Source organism: Peromyscus californicus, unplaced genomic scaffold (assembly GCF_007827085.1).
Source record: "Peromyscus californicus insignis strain IS unplaced genomic scaffold, ASM782708v3 Scaffold_4__1_contigs__length_199733344, whole genome shotgun sequence".
NCBI classification, from domain to species: domain Eukaryota; kingdom Metazoa; phylum Chordata; class Mammalia; order Rodentia; family Cricetidae; genus Peromyscus; species Peromyscus californicus.
In genome coordinates this window covers 69,347,722-69,370,218 of record NW_026294562.1, presented here as the reverse complement: position 1 = coordinate 69,370,218, position 22,497 = coordinate 69,347,722, and the positions used below count along the sequence as shown (strand labels likewise).

At 45.3% G+C, this 22,497-nt stretch overlaps 1 protein-coding gene across 2 annotated transcripts in view; it reads right to left on the bottom strand.

Annotated features, from left to right (window-relative positions):
* Positions 1-22,497, bottom strand: part of Adam12 (ADAM metallopeptidase domain 12) — a 327,810-nt gene that overhangs the window by 54,909 nt on the left and 250,404 nt on the right. For both annotated transcript variants that reach the window (XM_052711869.1, XM_052711870.1), the window contains exon 11: positions 18,984-19,132. In XM_052711869.1, the coding sequence (XP_052567829.1) occupies positions 18,984-19,132 (149 nt within the window). The remainder of the gene's footprint in view (positions 1-18,983; positions 19,133-22,497) is intronic.

Genomic DNA, 22,497 nt, shown 5'->3' with positions numbered 1-22,497 from the left:
TTGTAGGACCACAGTTACCTTGTACTTCTGGAACATTCTCTTTATTACTGCCCTAGTCACCTTCAATTGTCAACTTGACATGGCCTAGAGTCATCTGAGGGAGTCTGCCCAGATCACACTGGCCTGCGACCATGTTTGCAAGAGATTATTTTGATTATGGTTCAGGTGGGAGGGCTCAGCCCACTGTGGGCAGCACCATCCCTAGGCAGATGGGCCTGAGTTTTATGAGAAAGGGAGCTGATCATGAGCCCGTAATCATTGCTCCTTGGTGGTTCCCACCTTGACGTCTCTCAAATGTTGACTGTTATCTCTAAGTGTGAGAAAAAACAAATTCTTTCCTTTCCCAAATTGTTTTGGGTCAAGAGTGTTTTATCACAGCAACAGAAAACCAAACTAGAACCACCACTCACACCCGTGGCTATTAAGTAGTCACCTCTGTTCACCGCATGGAGGAAGAAGCACACGCTATGTCCCTTCCTGCAGCTGGGTCTTTCCCTTAGCATAGTGCTTCAAGGTGCATCCACACTGTAGCAGCATCAGCCCAACATCCCTTTCTAGGGCTCAAAGGTTGTTCATGGTAAGATAGCCCTATATCTGGCTATCACTAGATGGCCCAAGGGATGCCAGTTTAAGCTTGAAAGCTCCTCACCTAAGTTTGAGATTCACGTCTTGAGGATACTGAATGGAGCTACCCACACCTACTTATGTCATCACAGGAACACAGTGTAGGTTCCTCAGAGTGCACCTTTCACACTGCTTCAATACCATTCTGGTAGATACCATGGTGCCATTTTCTGAGGAACACTGTACAGCATTGGGAAAACCTTTATTGGTTTTGGGCATGGACTCAAACGTACCTAAGCATCTACCTGTCTCCTTAAGACAAACCCAAATCAAGAATGTGTTTGTAAATATTAAGAACTGCAGCAACATTGGTATAGTTAAGCACACCTTTAGCCCTAGCACTTGGGAGGCAGAGGCAGGTGGATCTCTGTGAGTCCAAGGCCATCCTGGTCTCCAGAGTGAGTTCCAGGATAGTCAGCACTACATAGAAAGACCCTGTCTGAGAAATGGATGAGATCTACATGAACAAACTGGATGTGAGTGGGGGGTGGGTAATGAAGGGCAAGGATTGAGGGAAAGAGAGCTTAGGGGAGTGGGAGATCCCAGCTGTATCAAGAACAGAGAGGGAGAACAAGGAAAAAGAGACCATGATAAATGAAGACCCCATGAGAATAGGAAGAAGCAAAGTGTTAGAGAGGTCCCCAGAAATCCACAAAGATACCTCCACAATAGACTACTGGCAATGGTCGAGAGAAAGCCCGAACTGACCTACTCTGGTGACTGGATGGCCAAACACCCTAACTGTTGTGGTAGAACTCTCATCCAATGACTGATGGAAGCGGATGCAGAGATCCACAGCCAGGCCCCAGGTGGAGCTCCGGGAGTCCAATCAATGAGAAAGAGGAGGGATTGTATGAGCGAGAATTGTTGAAACCATGATTGGAAAAAGCACAAGGACAAATAGCCAAACTAGTGGAAACACATGAACTATGAACCAATGGCTGAGGAGCCCCCAACTGGACCAGGCCCTCTGGATAAGTGAGACAGTTGATCAACTTGAACTGTTTGGGAGGCCCCCAGGCAGTGGGACCGGGACCTGTCCTCAGTGCATGAGCTGGCTGTTTGGAGCCTGGGGCCTATACAGGGACACTTTGCTCAGCCTGGGTGAAGGGAGGAGGGGACTGGACCTGCCTGGACTGAATCTACCAGGTTGAGCTGAATCCCCTGGGGAGTCTTTGACCTGGAGGAGATGGGAAAATGGGGTGTGCTGGGGGGAGAGTAAGGGGGGAGGGAGGAGGGAGGACAGGGGAATCTATGGCTGATATGTAAAATTAAATTAAATTATGAAACAAAAAATAAAAAAAGAAAGACCCTGTCTCAAAGATAAAACAAAACAGAACTGCAGGAATACATGGGCCTTTGCTCTGTATGCAAATCAGGTGCAAGGTGGTGAAATTAGGTGAAGGTGGTGGTGAAATTAGGTGCAAGCTGGTGTCGGTGAACAGAGAGATGCTCCCTTCTGCTTGCTCTGAGAGCCAGCATCCTATTCTTCCTTCCTGTCACCTGTAGTTTTGCTTTCTTACTCAGGAGTCTTATTCCCTGAGCTCCCATGAAGAGCCTACCACATTAGGCTCTGTAGTTTTTCGTGACATCGAAGATCTTGCTCAGCCCATGTATTTAAGCACACAAGTTTGTTTCTTCCATAGCCCTTGGCAAGCTCATCACAGTACACCATTTAATGCATTTAATAAATTATCCCCCAATACGCCAGGTCAGCAGCTAATTGAACTGACATATAGCAGTGACAGACTTGGGCAAAGCAATAAAAGTGGAGAATTACTCAGAAAAGAAGCCATTTCCCACGCTCTGTCCCTGGGCACAAGAACACTTTAAAATAATTGTACCTGAAACCCAGAAAGGAGAGCTGCTTTCAGATCAGGGCAGAGAATTTATCTCCAACACCACAGTCACCCTGCTGTGGTTCCTGCTCAGATATGACCTCTTTTGTTAGAGACGTTTGCCTTTTTCTCTAATATTTAACTACCAGGGACACTTGGGGCACGCTTACCACACTGAATGCAAGGTTAGATATAAAAGGAGAACGAAGTGGAAAGGTGGATGATCTGTAGGAAGATAAAATTCCACTGCTTTTGAAAAAGAGGAAGCCACTTTGGGCTTCTCACCACACAGACAGTCACAGTTTAACATCCAGCTGTCTCCAAACTGCCAAGTAACACATGATTAGGAGCAACTTCTACTTTGAGAAATCTGCAGCCAGAAAAGCCTCTTCTTGTTCGAGCCTATCGTCCATTTCGTGGCTGTATTCTTGGGGTGACTCACACTGAGCCAATTTATCAGCTCTGACAGAAGTCAGGAGTTATCTGCCTCATGAAAGCTCTCTGGGAACTGCTAGGCAACAACCATTTTTTTTTTCCCAGTAAAAAATTAGACCTTCAGGCCAAGCCGCTGGGAAGAGGCTGGATTTAGGGGCTGCAGGTCTCATGGTTTCCTGTGGCCCTGTTTTCTTCCCTGATAATTTGACCCAGTCTCTCAGTTCATTACTTCAGCTCAGAGCTTCAGAAGTGAGGAAGGAAGAGGAAGGGACTATCATAGGCCCTGGATGGAGTATAGCTTAGACACTACACAATTGTGTGATGGAGAAAGTCAGCTCTGGGGAAATGGAGTGGGAAGCCATCCACATTTATCTCTTTAAATTGACTGAAAACACACACACACACACACACACACACACACACAAACACACGAGAAGAAAAATAGGACTCCATTTGCCCAAGAATTAAGGTCAGCAATTAACAAGTGGGACCTCAATAAACTAAAAAGCTTTTGCAAAAGTAAAGGAACAATTAATCAAGTAAAGAAGAGGCCTACAGAATGGGAGAGCATCTTTGCCAGCAATGCATCTGGTGAAGGATTCATATCTAGAATATATAAAGACCTCAGAAAACAAAGACTTGACCCCTGTGCCCAAACCCCAACCCATTCATAAAATGGGCTACAGATCTGAACAAAGAGTTCTCAAAAGAAGAAATATCTCAAAACTGTTCGTCGCCCTTAGGAATTAGGGGATACAAATCAAAACCACTTTGAGATTCATCTTACCTTCATCAGAATGGCAAAGACCAACAAAAACAAGAAACAATAAATGCTGAAGAGAATGTGGGGAGAGGGGAATCCCCCACTTACTGTCGATGGGGTTGTCAACTTCTTCAGCCACTCTGGAAATCAGTGTGGAGAATTCTCAAAATGCTAAAAATAAATCTACCATATGACCCAGCTATACCACTCCATGGCATATTCCAGAAGGACGAGACATCCTACTTCACGGATACTTGCTCAGCTATGTTCATTGCTGCCCTATTCACAATAGGGCATGGAAACAAACAAAATGCCCTTCATTTTGTTTGGCAATTGGAGAATGAAAATGTGGTACATATACATTCTGGGATACTATTCAGCCTTAAGAAAAAAAACAAAATCGTGAACTTTGCAGGTAAATGGATGGAACAATGAAAGACCTTACTGAGTGAATTAACCCAGACCCAGAGAGACAAATGTCACATGCTTTCCCTCATCTGTGGCTCCTAACTCCAAGTCTTGAGATGTGAGTGAGTATACAACATGTGGTGATGGCAGAAACCAGGAGATAAGATGGGATCATGGGGTAAGTAAGAGAGAGGGGACTAACAGGTTATGAGAGATTTGAAAATGGAAATGGGTAAAATTGGGAGTATTTTAACTTGAGGGAGGAGGGTAAAATAACACTGAGGATGTCTGAAAACTCTGTAGAGGAATCATATTATTACTTACCTAAGATTACATACATATAAGTCCATGTATATACATGTACATATATAGTTTAAGTGAAGTTATCCCACTTGGGCTGACAAAGCTCCTTCTAATAGCCATAGACTAAAAAAAATCCCCAATACCAGGCATAAGAACATCTATTGTAGAATATTAATTAAAGATGTGTCACATTTGTTTATGCTGTGGAATATTTGTTTAATGATGCAAAGATGTGCTGCCTTCTTATATGTTGCATTTGTTTAGCTTTGTGAAGCTGTGTTACTTTGCCTGTCTAAAACACCTGATTGGTCTAATAAAGAACTGAACGGCCAGTAGCTAGAAGGAGAAAGGACACCAGGAGCCATCTACCCAGCTACACAACAAACCATGGAGTAAGAAGTAAAGAAAGGTATATAGAATAGAGAAAGATAAAAGCCCAGAGGCAAAAGATCATTTAAGTTAAGAAAAGCTGGCTAGAAACAAGCCAAGCTAAGGCCAGACATTTATAATAAGGAATAAGACTGTGGATTTGAGAGTTGGGTGGTGGGACCCCAAAGAGCCAAAGAGTAAGAGTAAAAACAAACAAACAAACAAACCTAACAACAAACCTCCCTATTGAGTTGTTGGTTTGGGAAGTCCAGGAGACTCCCCAAACAATGTGGGCTTTTGCTGTTGCCCTTCATTGCCTCCCAGAGGTTGAAGGTGAGTTCCTATTGTTGAAGACACCAGGCACTTCAGACCCCAAATCTCATTTTGGACACAAGACCCAGAGGACCCAAGCTAGATCTGACTTGAAAGCCTCTTCCCTAAAGACAAGTTTTCATAGTAGGAGAAGGAACCATACACCTTGCAAGGGAGGGAGGCAACCAGTGGCCTACTCAGCAGTGATGCCTATGAACTACAATGATGACCAGCATGCTAACCCAAGGCTGCAATGGTGGTGCTCACTGCCATTGGTGGTAACAGCTCTCTAATTGGACTTAAGGCCTGTACAACAAGAGCAGTACTGGTACTGGAAACCTAGCCATCTATCTGGGGCTAGTGACATCATAAACCTTGGAGGAGAACCCACAACTGCCACTTTACTAGACTAGCATGGAATTCCTAACTGCATTCTAAATATTTGTCCTTATACCCACAGATTAAGTGCAGCTCTCACCCCTTATCAAAGACATTTTATGGTGGCATTGTGTTCCTCAAAATATTGTGTACCCTAATAAATTTATCTGGGGTCAGAGAACAGACAGCCACTAGATACAGAGGCTAGAAAATGGTGGCACTCATGACTTTAATCCTAGCATTCTAGAGATAGAAATCCCTCTGGATTTCTGTGAGTTCAAGGCCACATTGGAAACAGCCAAGCATGGTGACTCACGCCTTTAATCCCAGAAAGCCAGCGTTTAATCCCAGGGAGTGATGGTAGAAAGCAGAAAGGTATATAAGGCGTGAGGACCAGAAACTAGAAGCATTTGGCTGGTTAAGCTTTTAGCTGGTTAAGCTGTCAGGCTTCTAGCAGAACAGTTCAGCTGAGAGTCATTTGGATATGAGGGCACAGAGGCTTCCAGTCTAAGGAAACAAGACCAGCTGAGAAGTTGGCCAGGTGAGGTTAGCTGTGGCTTGTTCTGTTTTTCTGACCATCCAACATTTCACCCAATAACTGGCCCTGGGTTTGATTTTATTAATAAGACTCTCTAAGATTCCTGCTACAACATTTCTCTTTGTAACACGGGGACCATTACAGAAACCACAACAGGTCAAAATTGGAGAATAAGTGACCATGGTGTTCCCAGACACATTTGATATGTCTACAACACAATTCCTGCACCCACAGGTCAGGGAACATTTCAGAAGATAGGGCAGAAAGATTGTAAGAGCCAAATGGACCAGAAAATCATCTGAGAGTGTGTGTCTCCTAGAAATGACAGGGAAGCTATACCCATGATACTTCAATAATATGGCTGCCTAAATAAGACCTGAACAAGGATGATGCCAATCAACATACTAACATGGAAGGGGGAATCTCAAGGGGGCCCACCTATAGATAAACAACAGGCAACTAAGAACTTCTGAGAGTGGCAAAAAATAGTTTTCCTCAGGGAATATTTTATATTATATATAAATATATACAATATATCTCACAAAACCCCAAACCCCAAAACCCATCAACAACTACAACCAAACTCCAAAATCACATGTCCACAGAGGAGAAATGACATCACCATACAGGGCTACACAACAGCTCTTGGAAAACAGGTTTCTGAGAGCTTCCCACTGACTTCTCATTTGCAGACCAAGATGGAAGCCACAGCAGAGTACAGCTAGTGTGTTCTTCATCTAGGGGTGTGGCATGAAGGAGGTTGGGAGGAAACAAACCAGGATGAGGATGTGTAGGTACTTGTCTGTCAGTGTTACCTTGGGCCTCAGTTTTACATCTGAAGTGGGCATCATCACTTCCCACTCTAATGATGAGGACAATGGAGCTTCAACCAAAACCCCTAGTTTTGGGGTAACCTCACAGTATCCTGAGATGCTAAGTCATCTTGGGGAAAGATGTCTGTGACTGCTTTGCTCCTTCTTGGGGCTTAGAAACATTTCAGAGATGGTGCACAATCCATCATAACTGTAGCCAGAATGCAACAATGTAGTAAAACTGCAAAGACAAATGAGGAAGGGCTACACACCATCCTTGGCAATTTTATACTATACCTGGCAGCAAAAAGACTCCTAGGTTCTGAAGGGCAAACACGAACAGGACTCAGGAGCATAACCAACCATCCAACCACCATCCATCCATCAAACCACCATCCAACCATCCATCCATCCATCCATCCATCCATCCAACCAACACCCATCCAATCATCCATCCATCCATCCAGCCAGCCAGCCAGCCACCATCCATCCATCCATCCATCCAACCACCATCCACCCATCCAATCATCCATCCATCTATCCATCCAATACCCATCCAACCAACACCCATCCATCCATCCATCCAACCAATCAACCAACCATCTGTCTTAGGGTTTCTATTGCTGTGAAGACACACCATGACCATGGCAACTCTTATAAAGGAAAACATTTAATGGAGTGGCTTATAGTTTCAGAGGTTTAGTCCATTATCATCATGGTGGGACATAGCGGCATTCAGGCAGACATGGTGCTGAAGCTAAGAGTCCTATATCTTGATCAGCAGGCAACAGGAAGTGAACTGAAACACTGGGAGTGGCTTGAGCATATATGAACCCTCAAAGCTTGCCTTCACAGTGACACACTTCCTCCAACCCACTGGAGGAACTCCAACTCTACTCCAACAAAGCCACACCTCCTAATGGTGCCACTCTCAATGAGCTTATGGGAGCCAATTACATTCAAACTACCACATCATCCATCCATAGACTAGCCACATTAACATGCTTTTCAGAAGGTTGCTACCTGCTACACCTTGTTTGCAATTCCCTAGAGTTTTCCCACATTTCCCCTAAGGCTCATTTTCTAGGATCATGGTCCCCAAGTCCTCCTATCTTTTTCCAGGTATGAGTTCACCATGGATTATACTCAAATGACATGTAGTATGACAGATTTTTAAGAAACAACTCAGTTCTTTGCAATGTGGAGCATGTCCTATGTTGTCCCCACAGGAGTACCAGCTTTGCCATTATTCCAACTTCTCTTCCCAGATCAAGGTCACATCCTCCCACAATGACAAAGTACAAGGGCTACAGCTGGGGTGGACTTTGCCAGCTTTTAAACCCCAGATTCTAGGGCCATCATCAGAAAAGCCTTCAGGTCTTTTGCAGCTGGGCCTCTGTATAAAACCCTTCATCTCCAGGCACAGAACATATGTGAAACGAAGTGGGCCTCAGAGTCAGGCTGGCTGGCAATGTTGGCACTCCTGGGTGATTAGCCTTGCCTTCATTCAGCAGTCTGATAGGACTGCCATGCAGTTTATGGGGGCCACCACGGTTCAGGGTTCAGGGCCTGTCTTCCTGCCTCCTCATTCTTAAGGGGCTTAGAAATGCTGACAGTAGCTAGGTGGTGGTGGTGTACACCATTAATCCCAGCACTCGGGAGGCAGAGCCAGGCGGATCTCTGTGAGTTTGAGGCCAGCCTGGTCTACAGAGTGAGATCCAGGACAGGCATCAAAACTACACAGAGAAACCCTGTCTCAAACCCCCCCCACTCCCCCCAAAAAAGGAAATGCTGACAGCACTCACCCTTTGCTTAGTAAACCCCCTCACTGATACCCCATGAGTCAGATTTCATCACTGTGGCTTTTCAGCTGAGGAAACTGGAGTTCAGAGAGGTGAGGTGCCTTAGCAGGTCCACAGTGGTGCAGAGCTGGGACTGAACTCGGGGTTTCTGAACAGAAGCCCGCCATCTTCATTCTCTAGGCCTAGCAGGGCTGTCAGGAGCTTCTTCCCCCAACCCCAGGCACAGGCCATGCGGCAATCCCAGATAGGACCTGGCACAGGGGCCTATAGGGGTAGGAGTGGGGGTGACATGCAGGTAATATTTAGAGAAAGTGGCAGTAACCTCAGTGCCTTGGGGCTCTGAGAGAGAGATTAAGATGAGTCCTGAGGTCCTTTCCAATTCCAAAATGCCTGAAGGTCTTTGGTGTGATGGAAAGTAAGGGTCAGTACACCTGAGCTCAAGTATAGGTGAACGGGCATGCACACATCTGAACCAGGTTGTGAGTCATTCTGTCCCTAATTGGCTTCCCATAGGGACAGCCTGGTTATTCCAGGCTGATTACTCCGGGGCAGGGGGAGACATGGGCTGAGTCCTTACTGTCACTAGATGGTGAGTGAGCTGGATATGAAGGACACTGGCTCAGAGGAGGGATTGGACCTCAGTGAAGATAACGGGAACTGCATCTATTTATTCTTGCAAGAACAGCAGTGACTGCATTTGAATGGATGCTGACCCAGTGGGCCTGCCAGATGGGCTACAGAAGGCTAGGGAAGACAGGGGCTTGGTGAAGGCTTCAGAATGTCCTCACCTCCGTAGGACACGGCTGTGGTTAATAGAAAGCACCTGCGACACAGAATGGATCCATCTGCAGAACATTATTGTTCATGGGCTAAACATGTGAACTTTGACCTCTGCTCCTCCTACTGGAAACTAATTAAAGTGCGAATCCAAGTCCTCAGAAGTTTGAATAAAGAGACACTAAGTGTCCTGTGGTGAGCTGAGATGTGCATGGGCGGCTTCTGGATGCTACCACAAGCGTTTCTCACTTCTGCCCTGAGCAGATGTTTCCTCCAGAAGAAAGTCCTGAGAGCTGAGGACCCACAGGCAGGGCCGTGGTGTTTAGACCGAAGGGACCTCTGTTCTCAGTTGGTTCTGCAGAGGCCCTGGGTCAGATGAGCTGCTCAGTGTTTGGCTACATGGAAAGGGTGTGGCTTGTGGGGCTTTCCAAGGCTGGGTGCTGACAGATATAATCAGGTGCCGTGCTTAATGAGGGACGATTTCTGAGCCTCAGGTAACAGGCCCCTTTCTGCTGCTGGACCAGACACACTTGCACAATCCACGCTTATAACGAGGAAGGTGCCTCTCATCACACCTGCTGGGTAAAACAGTCACAATAGAGAACTCTGAACCCCAGCTAGGGCAGAAGTCAGCACACATCCTGTCCTGGCCCCACTGGGCAGCTCCTGCAGGGGTTACCACCAGGGAATAGAGGAATGGTGAGGGGATCTCTCTTTCCCAAGTCCCAGGAGCTGGAGGCTCCAAAGCTCACTGGCACCTGGTGAGGGGGAAGGACTGGACCTGGAGCCAGGAGCTTGGGCTGACAGCCAGAAACGGAGCCTGACCGGGCAGGGCCTGTGTCCTCGCCGACCTGCAGTCTTCTCATCTGTAAGATGGCGCTGAGTGCGTCTGTTCTCAGGGCTGTGGCAAGGACATGAGAAAGATGCCAGAGTTCTTGGTAGAGGGGAGAGATGTCTGGTGGGGGTGTTTCTTCTTATGTTCTAGAACTATTAGACTGTACATGTTTTTTGACATGCCTCCAGGAAAAGCCTCCCTGGGAGGACCCTACATTTCACAAAGCAAATTGCTCTCATCATCTTGCTCTCCATGGAGTGCATGAGATCAACAACAGGCTGGGCCTCCTCACCCTGTGTGTTTACTCAGCTCTTACTTTGAGTTTGTTTTTAAGTTTGTCTATTGATTATATTGAGGCTATTCTTGTAAGCTATTGTAATCCCACTGTATAAAGACATAGTGCATACAAAAAAGGAAAACGGAGTTTGTACAAATGCTAGGCTTGATAAAACGATGATGATCATACAGTTTTTCCTCGAGATTTAGTCATTAAAACATGAAACAAATGATTGTGTTTTAATTGTCACTTACCTATTCATCTAATCATTATCTATCGCATCCATCCATCACCCATCCACCAACCTACCCATCAATCCAACTATCCATTCATTCTCCTATCCACCCAACCATCCACCAATTGCCAACCCATCCATCCTTTCCTCATCAATCCATCCACCTATCCAGCCACTCATCCACCCACCTATCCACTCACCCATTCATCTATCTACTCACCCATCTACCCCCACACCTATCCACCCACTACCTCCCTACTCACGAATTCATTTATCTACCCATCTATCTATATCCATGTACCTACCCCCCCAATCCATCTAGATGCTTACTATCCACCCATCAATCCATTCACCAATACATCTACCCACCCATCAATCCATTCACCAATACATCCACTCACCCACCCACCCTTTCATCCAGGAAATATTTATTGGTTCTAGTATATGCTTGATGCTGTTCTAGGTGCTGGGGATTCAGCAAAGATAAAACAAATATCTGACCTTATGTGGCATAACATGGTTCCTTCCAGATAGCACAGTTAGAGAGAGACCCAGAAGTTACCTGTGCCTTCACGTAAAAGCTTTTGTACCACATTCTAGGAAGAGGAGGAAGCCATGCAGGATACATGCATCGGGGGGAATGGGGTCAGGGAGAATGTCAGTTGTAATGTCTTCACAAATATAATGCTGGATTAAAAAGGCCATGACCCAAGACCGGAGATCACTCTCTGCTGCAGTGATGTAATTTGAAGGAGCTTTGCAGACCTAACCAGTTTTAAAATGGGGCTGTCTCCTGCCTCCCAGAAGTTGCATGGAAACACTGCTTTGTCCTGAGAAGGCCTTTGTCCTTACTGAAGCCCAAATATGGCCATGGCTACTTTCATGTGGCAAACAAACTAGGAGGTGACTCAGCTTTAGATCCCTGGGCTTCTGCTTGGATGATTCGGAAACTTGGTGGCTTGCTGGACTCTGAGTGCCGGTTCCCCTACTTTTAAAATGGACTCACTTGTGTCTTCTTCACTGACCCAGGACAGCACAAGTGCCCTTCACTGAGGTAGGTGGCACACTTCCTGTGCCATTTCCCCTGGACTGGATACTCAAGGAGCAATGCTTATAAAGTGTCCAGCCCAAGAGAAGAGAACAATTCTGCCATGCCCTGGGCCCAGATCATATAGTATTTGAAGTCTGAATTAACTGCAGATAAACCTCTTTATTTTCCAATAAACTGCATCTACTTACCCAGGCAGTAAGCAAGAGCTAGTGTGCTGTATGCTAATGAGGTCTTCTTGACCTGTTTATATTCCTGCCAGGCCATTACCCCCTAAACTATAGTCAGGATGTAGCTGACTCAAGGATGCTGGCTGGATAATTAAATTGATTTTGACCAGTCATATTTCATCTTCCCAGAGGCCCCCCGCCCCCTTTTGTCATTAAGGTTCTTCCTTTTTCCTTTTCCCTGGGTAAAGATTTCTATCATTTATCCCAACACTTTGAGAAAAACAATGAAGATTTTGTTAAACTTTTCACTGAGAAAACAACAAAAACAAAAAATCCCCTGAAACCAACCGCCCCCCCAACCTGGCATCCTCAAATGAGATGATTCAGAGAAATAAGTTCCTTCAATTCCATCTTTGCAAATCCCTCCATGTTCAGAGTGTTCCAAGATCTTACACAGCTGCTCAGAGTTCAGAAGGGGGTGGATTTGGATTGTGTGTGTATTCTGTGTTGATGACTCTTGGGCTCTGGTACGTCTTATCAGCCTCTGGGAGCATTCACAGGAAACCACTATTCATTCTGCCTCCTTGACATGCATTTTCAGACAAATCTTTTCAAAGAGAAATTCCATTTTAGCATGAGACGACCTGGAGATGCTCGGGCAGAGGACAGCCTCATTTCTGCTCAATCTCTTGAAGGCTCAGCCTGACCTTTGCTCCCAGATGCATTCTCAGCTCACCCCCTTCCAACTTTGGCTCCCTGTTCATAAGGAATTAACTTATTGGTCACTCTTATGGTGATCTGAAATGTGGTACCATGGTTGAGTTTGAAGATTTCTCTTTATCTCTTAGAGCAGTGGTTCTCAGCCTAGGGGTCTGGAGCCCCACAGAGGTCACCTATCAGATATCCTGTGTATCAGATATTTATCATAACAGTAACAAATTATAGTTATGAAGTAGCAAAGAAATAATTTTATGGTTGGAGGCGGGGAGTGGGGGGAGTCACCACAACATGAGGAACTATATTAAAGGGTCTCAGCATTATGAAGGTTGAGAACCACTGTCTTCGAGGGACATACAAGTGCCTACAGATGGATGCTGTGGTACCCAGGCCAGCTTAGAAGGGGGAAGAGGATGCTCAGTGAGGAGACCCTCCCATACCTACAGAATCTTCCATCAGAACTCTGCCTTTTTCAACTTGCCACCTCCAGATCCCTTGCCTGTCTCTCCACTACAATGAATACCAGTTCTCTGAAATCAAGGATCCTGCCATCTGTGTGCATGTGCGTATGTGAGTGTATGCATGCATGAGTGAGTGTGCATGTGTGTGGGGAGGTCAGAGGTCAACATTGGGTGTTTTTTTCAAACATTCTCCAACTTACTTTACAATATATTTCACTGAACCTGAGCTTGCTGATTGGCTAGACTAGCAGGTTAGAAAGGCCCAGGAGTCTTGCTGGCACTGAGACTACCCAACATTGTGCTTAGCTTTGTATGTGGGTGCTGGGGACCTGAACTCAGGTCCCTGATGCTTGTGCATAGAGTATATTACTGACTGACTGAGCCATCTCTCCAGCCCATTTGGTTGTTTATAATCAGCACGTATTAATGAGAAATAATAGGTTCCGTATGACATTTTCATATGTGTAGATGTTTTAATCACATATATCCCCTTCATCTTTTACTCCTTGCACTTCCACTGTCCCCCCCTCTTCCCAACTAGCCCCTCTTTCACTTTCGTCTTTTCTTTTTGCTGTTTTTTTAGTGACCTGGTGAGTTTCACTAGGGTGGCTTATGGGAGCACGGGTGAAAGTTTGTTTATATCAAGGACATCTTATCAGAAATGATATACCATCAAGGAAAATGGCTTTCCTTCCTTCATCGACTTCATTAACTACTTGGGTAAATCCTCAGGGAGGGGCGGGGCCCTATGAGCCCCTCCTCACTCCATGGACAGGAGTGTGGTTGGGCCCTACCTTGTGCAGATTTTGTGCAGGTAATCATAGCCACAGTGACTTCAAGAGTCAAACAGTGGTATTGTCTCAGGAGGCAGCATTCTTTACCATTCCCCAGCTTCCTCCTGCTCTTTCAATTCCTTCTGCTTCCTCCTCATCAGTGATCCCTGAGTCTAGGAGGGGCTGCTGCCGATGTCTCATTTATAGCTGAGCATCGAATAGTTGCTTGCTCTCAGCACTTTGACCAGCTGCGAGACTCCAACCTGCAGGGGTTTTGTTGGCTGATTTTCTCATCTCTTTTTACCACTATAATACAAACCCCCCTCACTATGGGCTTTGGTGATTAATTCACCCACTTGCTTAGGAAGTTGCTTTCCATCTGAGAAAATTAAAAACACCACTCTCAGGACAGGAATGTGGGATCATAATGGGAACCACACAGATATGAGTCTGTCCTGCTATGGGTGTATACTCAATATCCATCAAGGAGCACAATGTGTGGCCAATTCCAATGCATTCCTCCCAGACAGCCTAAGTGCCCAGCTCTCAATAATAATTTTTTTTTTGTAAAAATTAGAGGAACCAGTGACTCTATTTTTGAACATAAATCTTAACTTTCCACTCTGTAGCAAGCTATATTTACTATCATGCTAACTCCAAATGTGTTCTTACCACTCCTATATCCTTATTCCTATGAATGCGGCACACTCAACCCCGGAAGACCAAGAGCTGTAAAGAGCTCCTTAATGGATGGATGCTGCTATGTTTAACTCCTACACAACCCCCCAGACACCACACATGCCAAAGAGTAATTTCCAAGGCAGGTCTTATATGCTCAGTCTCCAAAGACATAAAACACAAGGCACTCACAGGCTCCTGGTAATTAATGAGACAAGCCATAGGGAAACTCCCCTAGCTAGTGCTGCTGTGCGCAAGGACCAGGCGCCCTGGTTTGCACAGGACTCTGCTCCATGCTTGAATTTGCAGGCCTTCCAGTCCTATTTGTTAGCGTTGAGGGTTGGGTCATGATTTTAGAGTTGGGATACAAGATACTATGTTAAGGGAAAACTAGGTGGTCTACAGGACACACTCTTTAGTCCACTTCTGGTATTTCTTTCTTTCTTTTTTTCTTTTTTTTTTTTTTTTCTTTTTTGGTTTTTTGAGACAGGGTTTCTCTGTGTAGCTTTGCGCCTGTCCTGGAACTCACTTGTTAGCCCAGGCTGGCCTCGAACTCACAGAGATCCGCCTGGCTCTGCCTCCCGAGTGCTGGGATTAAAGGCGTGCGCCACCACCGCCCGGCTTATTATCAAACCTGTTATTAATCTATCTCTTCCTGAGTCTCCTTCAGGCTCAGACTTCAATTAACCAACATTTTTGACACTAGTTGCCCATGGGTCAATCAGCAGGGAGGAAGAAGTCAGAGGAAGGTTGGTGTTTGGATCAGTTTAAAATCAGTCCCAGTAACACAGTAACCAAAAGTCCTTCCTACAGCTCAGTGGGAATTCTGAAAAAGGTCCAACGTCTGTGCTTGCTGTCTCTGTGAACTAAATGATGCTAATACTCCTTTGTCTTTGGGAGTGATTTATAATTTACAGAGGCAAATGATCTCATTTAATCCACTCCCCCTCCTCTCCCAGGGACCCCATGAGGCAAGGGAACCACCACTATGAGATAATGCTGGAGCAGCCTGGGAAATTCCACCATAGGTGATGGATGATGGGGGATTGTTGGGGCTCCTCGGCTTTCCCCGCACTATGGGCTTTGATGATTAATTCACCCACTTGCTTAGGAAGTTGCTTTCCATCTGAGAAAATTAAAAACACCACTCTCTGGACAGGGATGTGGGATCATAAATGAGAACCAAATAGAAAAAGATTTACACAAAACACAAGCTCAGCAAAAGAGAAAACTCTGACATTGCTAATAAGGAATAAATCAAATAAAGGCTATTAGCAAGCCCCTGGTGTGTGTGGGAAGCCTTCAAAATGTTTTGCTGAGCTCTTAACAATGTCATTTCTACCTGAGGTGTTCAGATATCTCTAGGGTAATTTGGCCTGCACTGTTCAGCCCTGCTGTGGACACCTGCCAGCGAGAAAGACCTCCCCCCAAACCCCAAGAGTGCTAGAGAACATGCCTGCAGATGCCTATGATCTTTAAGGCTATAGGGTCTTCCTCAGCTGAGAACTCCTCAAACAACGCCTCCTATTCAAGAGGATGAGTGGGTGGCCGGCCGACTGGGAGGCAGGGAAGATGTACAGATGGACCTATGCATTTTGCTAACAAGGCTCACAAAGGCCCAGGGCTTCGCATCTCTGCTTGTGTGCCTGAGAACCCTTGGGCCATAAGAACAATCGGGTCAGAATTGGGATGGCAGGATTTCTTCACTCCAACCCAGCGGTCTCTAACTAGATTTTGCTCTTCCATTTTCTCTTATCAAAAATGAAAAAGCACTAGCTATGTCAGCTGGCAACATGGTTGGTCAGTGGGGACCCTTTCTGGAGGTGTGTGGGTAGATGTATTAGTGTCCATGGGATAATCAGCAGAACAAAGCATACAGAGCATTCCCTCTGTCCTCTGGGTGAGTTTGAGAAGACACGGAGACCACCCTGCTGCAGGTCAACTCCCACCAGTTGAACCTTGAGCCACTGGTCATGCTACTCAGGGAGGCTGGCCCTATCTAGGCCCCCTGGGTAGTGAGACAGAAGGTTGCATGCAGGCCTCAGACCAACCTCACGCGCTAAGCAGTAGCTCCTTGCCCTAAATGTCCAGCTAGTTCTTCCCCTCTGTTAGGATTTGTATACAGACAGCATTATGTTTTAGTGTGGCCAGCCTCCCTTTCAGAGAATACCATTTATTAGTCTCTAGCAGGCAGAGTCAACCTTTTGACATTGTGACATGATGTCATCTATAAAGTTCACACTTGAGAACTGCACAATTGAGTTGTAAAAATAAAATTGCAAAAGAAATATCTCATCGTGTTTTAAGTGGGTGTACAATTTTGTGTTGAGTCAAATTCATCTCTATTTTAGGTTGCGTGTAGCCTGTGGGCCAAGGGTGGGCCATGCCTAGAGCTCTCTGATTGTGTTGCTTTAGACTCTCTTCACTTTTAGTCAGGTCCTGTGTTGTAGAATATTATTTTAAGATGTGTTACATTTGTTTATGCTGTGGAATATTTGTTTTAATGATGCAAAGATGTGTTGCATTCTTTTACTTTACAATTGTTTAACTCTGTGAAGCTGTGTTACTTTGCCTGTCAGAAACACCTGATTGGTCTGATAAAGAGCTGAACAGTCAATAGTAAGGCAGGAGAAAGGAAAGGTGGGGCTGGCAGGCAGAGAGAATAAATAGAAGGAGAAAAAGAAGAAAGAGCAAGAGAACAAGGAGAGGAGGATGCTAGGGACCAGCCACACAGCCACACAGCCAGCCACCGAGTAAGAGTGAAAGTAAGATATACAGAAGTAAGAGAAAGGTAAAAGCCCAGAGGCAAAAGGTAGATGAGATAATTTAAGTTAAGAAAAGTTGGCAAAAAACAAGCCAAGCTAAGGCCGGGCATTCATAAGTAAGAATAAACCTCCATGTATTTATTTGGGAGCTGGGTGGTGGGCCCCCCAAAACAGCCAAAAGAGTGAAAAACACCAACAACAGTCCTGCTATCATTAATCGAGGCCTAGGTGACTCTACTGAATCATGTTTAAGGCAGAATCATGAATGAAAGGTGGCCCCTGCAGTGCCAGTGAGGATGTCTTGAGGCAGCAGGAACTTGCTATGAAGGGCACCTGAGCAGTGGCTCACAGGAGGTGGCAAAGCTCTGAAGTGGGCTGTGTGATTTAGCCCAGCCTGTGCTGGTGTCCTAAACACCATTTGGTAGGAGCCCCTCTGGGTGCCATTTGCAAAGGCAAGACCACATTCTTCAACAACCCTCCCGTCTTCGGGGACTTTGAGGCTCACAGGCAGCTGCTTTCTTCCATGATCACCCCATGGTCTCTCCTTACCATCAAGGTTTCACAGCTCCAGCTGCTGGGTCATTTGGTCAACACCTTTTACCCTTAATGTCACAATTCAACAAACTTAGACAGCAGGCTTGGCTGGGGATGCTCCATCATAAAAGTGTCTACACGATCTTGGATTTTAATCTAAGGACAGGGCACCATACCCAGTGTGTCCTTTTTCCTTTCTGAATTTGCCTAAATCAGCTCACCACTCCATTTTGGGACAGGCTCTTAGAGTTGTCAGAAGATATCTGCATCTTTTGTGTGTTTGTTTTTTTTTTTTTCAAGACAGGGTTTCTCTGTGTAGTTTTGGTGCCTGTCCTGGATCTTGCTCTGTAGCCCAGGCTGGCCTCAAACTCACAGAGATCCACCTGGCTCTGCCTCCCGAGTGCTGGATTAAAGGCGTGTGCCACCACCACCCGGCTGGATATCTGCTTGAATCTCCCCAGGTAGCATCTGTGCCCACCTCACTCAAGGACTTCAATGGTGGGATTAGCTTCTATTTTTTCTGTTGGAACCAAGTCTCGGGTTTCAGAAAGTCACTGAGTGAAATGGGATCACCTCATCTTTGAAAGCGGTGAAGTCATTTCACTCAAACCCCTGAGGTCTGGTTAAGTGGTCTGTCAACATGGATATGGTAACCAACCCTCATCCCCATCCAACTGGAGGTAAAAGGCACCTTCTACCTAGCATGCTCCAGGATGTGATCCTCTAGGGCCCATGACCCATTTCAATTTGTAGGGTGAATTCTCAAGGCCCTCAGAAGCCTGGCTTATCCAGCAGATGTCAGCTGAAGCTGAATGCTCAAATCAGAAACATGTGCTGAGATTGTAGGATAATTTTCGATTTCTAAATAATAGCATCCATCCCCACCACATCCCAGGGAAGAGGCCAGCCCTTGTGCTATGTGGCATTAAAGCTGGCTGTCCAGGACTTGCCAGAACACACAGTCTACTCTTGCTACTTGTGCATGAATTTCTTTCAGGAAACTTCTGTGGATACTTCAATCAGAGAACCAGGGGAGGGGAGCATTTCCTCTTTTTCTAAGATGTTTCTCAGCACACAATTCAAGCTGTGCACGACTCACTCTCGGGCCACTGGAGCCGGCCGGGTACTTACCCGGTGGAAGGGTTCATGATGCAGCCTCCTTTCTCTGCAGCCATTCTGCAGCTGCAGCCCCTCTCCAGTGTGTCATGGTTCATTCCGAAATTGTGGCCCAGCTCATGTGCCAAGGTTACGGCAGCACCAAGAGGGCTGTCTGAATGGTCCTCAAAGGAAATACAAGAACGCAGATTTACAGTTCACATCTGCTTGGCCTTTTCTCACCCATCTTCTTGTCCTGTGGCATTTTCCCATCATTAACACTTGATTTAACTGAATCCCCCATAAGGCCCAATGCAGAGCCTTGCTATTAATTCTGAACATGGGAAGTAATTTGGCCTATTTCCTTAAGCCCATTTGGGGGTTCTTCTGGTGAAGGCTGTCTCATGAATACCTGAGGATTCTTTGCCAATCTTTCCTCTGCAAAACATCAGGCAAAAAACTATTCCTGATGATAGAAAGAAAAGGCTACCTGATTAAGACGATGCTAAATGGAGGATGCTTTCAAATCACCCCTGAACAGCTAGACTTAACCCTCTTTCTTCCTTTCTGCATGGTAGGGGAGGATTCTGGGAAAGTTCTTGACAACCCACAGTAACAGCTGGTCATGGAACGTAATTCATTGGAAGGCTGACTGAATTAAGATTATAATTCAGTTATGGCTCACTCTTGCTGGCCCTTTAAGCTGACCTTGGACAAAAGAGAAGTCCCCATTCTCTGATGGAGCTGCTGGGGTTCACGTTAACCTTAGGCCACCAGCAAGCATTGCTGGCCACTTCCAGCTTACTGGAATCCTTGGATAGCTTGGCTCATATCCCAAGTAGACATTTAAAAATAACTGAAAATACAGTTACTTAACTTAACCTAAATCTGGTTAATTAGCAGATGTGATTAATAGAAATTCTGCCAGTGAGTGGGGTTTTGGAAAAGGTGTTTGGACCCTAGTGCAAATGAGTATCTTGCTTGAATTTTGGCTTACGATACCCAGAAAGAGATAACAGGTTTTCCAAAACATATCTAGAAGAGGATATGATAATTTTTGTTTTTTTTAGAAAAATTCTTATTTCCAGTCCTCATGAGGCCTCTGGGTAAAGGTGTGTTTCTGTGAAAGCTGATGGATTTACTGGTGGTATCATCAAGGGCAGGGCTTTCTCACTAGCCCATTGTCTCAGACACAATACCAGGTCTAGGAAGCTAGTTGTTCCTAGATGAAATTCCTGATAAATTACTTCATTTACATTTCACCATTTCCTGTTGTAGGAAGTACTGTAGACATGTTTCAGGAAATAATTCTTAATAATGTGCATTGGTGGAGAGAATGTTGGTGCTAAAACATGTGGAGGGTGGAATTTAGTTAGCACACTTTGGCACAAACTTCAAAGAACTTGTTCCTCAAGAATACTCAACTGCTAGTTTTTCTGTTCTGTGGAACATCAGTTTTGTTTTTAATTGTTTGAGTTAGTTTATATTAAGCGTAAGTGATTATATAGAATCTATCCTAAGGATTACTGGTAATCCCTTTATACCTGCTTACAAAGAGGAAGAACACATATTTTTGTGTGTCTGATAGCATGTCCGAATCAAGAGGTTTTTGTTTGTTTGTTTTGTTTTGTTTTGTTTTTTGGTTAGTTAGATACAAAGGTATGGCTTTCAATTACTAAAATTGACAGTTGATTTTATCGTGAAGAAATGGAGACATGGTCTTAGAAGTCATATTTTTAGCTCTGTAAGGGTTCTTCCCTCTTTGTCAACCACTTCCTTACGCTGTAGTTAAGGGTCATTGGATATAGTGATGATTGACCTAATACACAGGACTCCAACTTCAGGATGCAGTCATGGAAAGCTAGTGCAGATGTTTTAGGTCTGGGCAGGATGTTGTTTTGTTGCCTCATGAATCCAACAGAAGTTAAAGCCACTGTATGATGGCATTTCCACCCTATTTGTTATTTCTCTGTTGGATAAAAAGGGTGTGTGTAAAGATAATAATATCAGCCATCTAATTGGTGGAACCAATTTCTTTGAAAATTTTATTTATTTTTAATTATGTGTGTACATGACTATGTCTGTGTGTGGGTTTGTCCACATGAGTGCAGTGGCCGTGGAGCCCAGGAAAGGGTACTGGGTCCCTTGGAGCTGGAGTTACAGGCAGTCAGGAGCTGCCTGACTTGGGTACTGGAAACCAAGGCCAGGTCCTCCAGAAGAGTAGTACTGTCAACTCTCGATTGCTGAGTCATTTAGTCAGCCCCCTTGATGATTAACTTCCGGCCTTACTTGACTGTCATGGCCTGACACCTAAGTTGCATCTATTCTTACCTTTCTTTCACATACTTAAAACAAACAGGTTTTTTTCCCCCTGTACAATTTTAAAGAGGGCATCTTAGTACTTGTTTCTGTAGAAACAGAGCAAAGGACTATGAGCTGAGGCGCCCCTTCACCCTGTCTTGTGGGACATGGGATGCTTCAGCCCCATGCAGGGGCAGGACCCACTTTGCTCCTGAAGAATTCCATTTTGGCTTCTAAACGTATTTATGCTAGTTTTAAGTGGCACAGTCAGTAGCAACTAACCATGGAACCATGAAACTGAAAAGCACTCCCTCTTAAAACTTTACAGTCTGTTCTATGAAAACATAGCTGCGATCTGACTTGAAGTTAACCCGGCACCAGCAAAACCTAGACTTTCCAGTGACTTCCACGGTGGAGATCACCGGCAGGGCTTCCCTGTTCAAAGGAAACCTGAGAGGAGCTGGTTCAAGCCAGGAAGCCAACGAGTGGGTGCAGGCCCTCCACATAGGCTACCCACGCAGTGTGGGCTTGCATAAATTACCTACCACTGCTCCCAGACGGGAGGAAAATGTTTATGTACCATCACTAGGAAGATTAGATTAGGCAGTATGCAGAGAAAATAACACTCAGCAGAATATAACTGTTTCCACCCCTTGCTACAACTGAACACCCACAGCTGCTCTATGTATGAAGGGTGGGGAGGGAGCATGGCTTCTCTGGAGGGCAACAGTGTATTTGTTTAATGGAGATGGAGGACTGGCTCTGAGGATACTCCCTGTCTGAGAGACCATACCATGGTGGGCACTAGATTCTCAAGGGACAATTTGGTCTGAGAATCCCTTCTAGAACTTTCAAGAGGGCCAGCGTGGGAAGGAGCCTCCTGTTGGGGCAGACGGTCTAAGTTCCTTCCATTAAACTCATAAGAAATCTCAAACATGCTTCTCGTTGTATTTCCTTTTACAAACATATATAGCCCCATACATGACAAAGTTACCCCTGTAAAGCAATAAACCTAGGCCTCTGCCTTCCAAGAATAAGGTTATGATAAAGACAAATTGTACTCTGGCCAGAAGGTATGGAAAGCATTTGCAATGGTACGTAGTGAAAAACCTCAAACTTCTGACTGTTGGGCGCAGAGGCAGAACCATCAAAAAATCACTTGAGCGGCAACATTTGGTGAGACCACAGTCGATCCCAAAAAAAACTGAGCATGGAAGGCAACCCCACGCCCTGGTTCATCCCCACACCA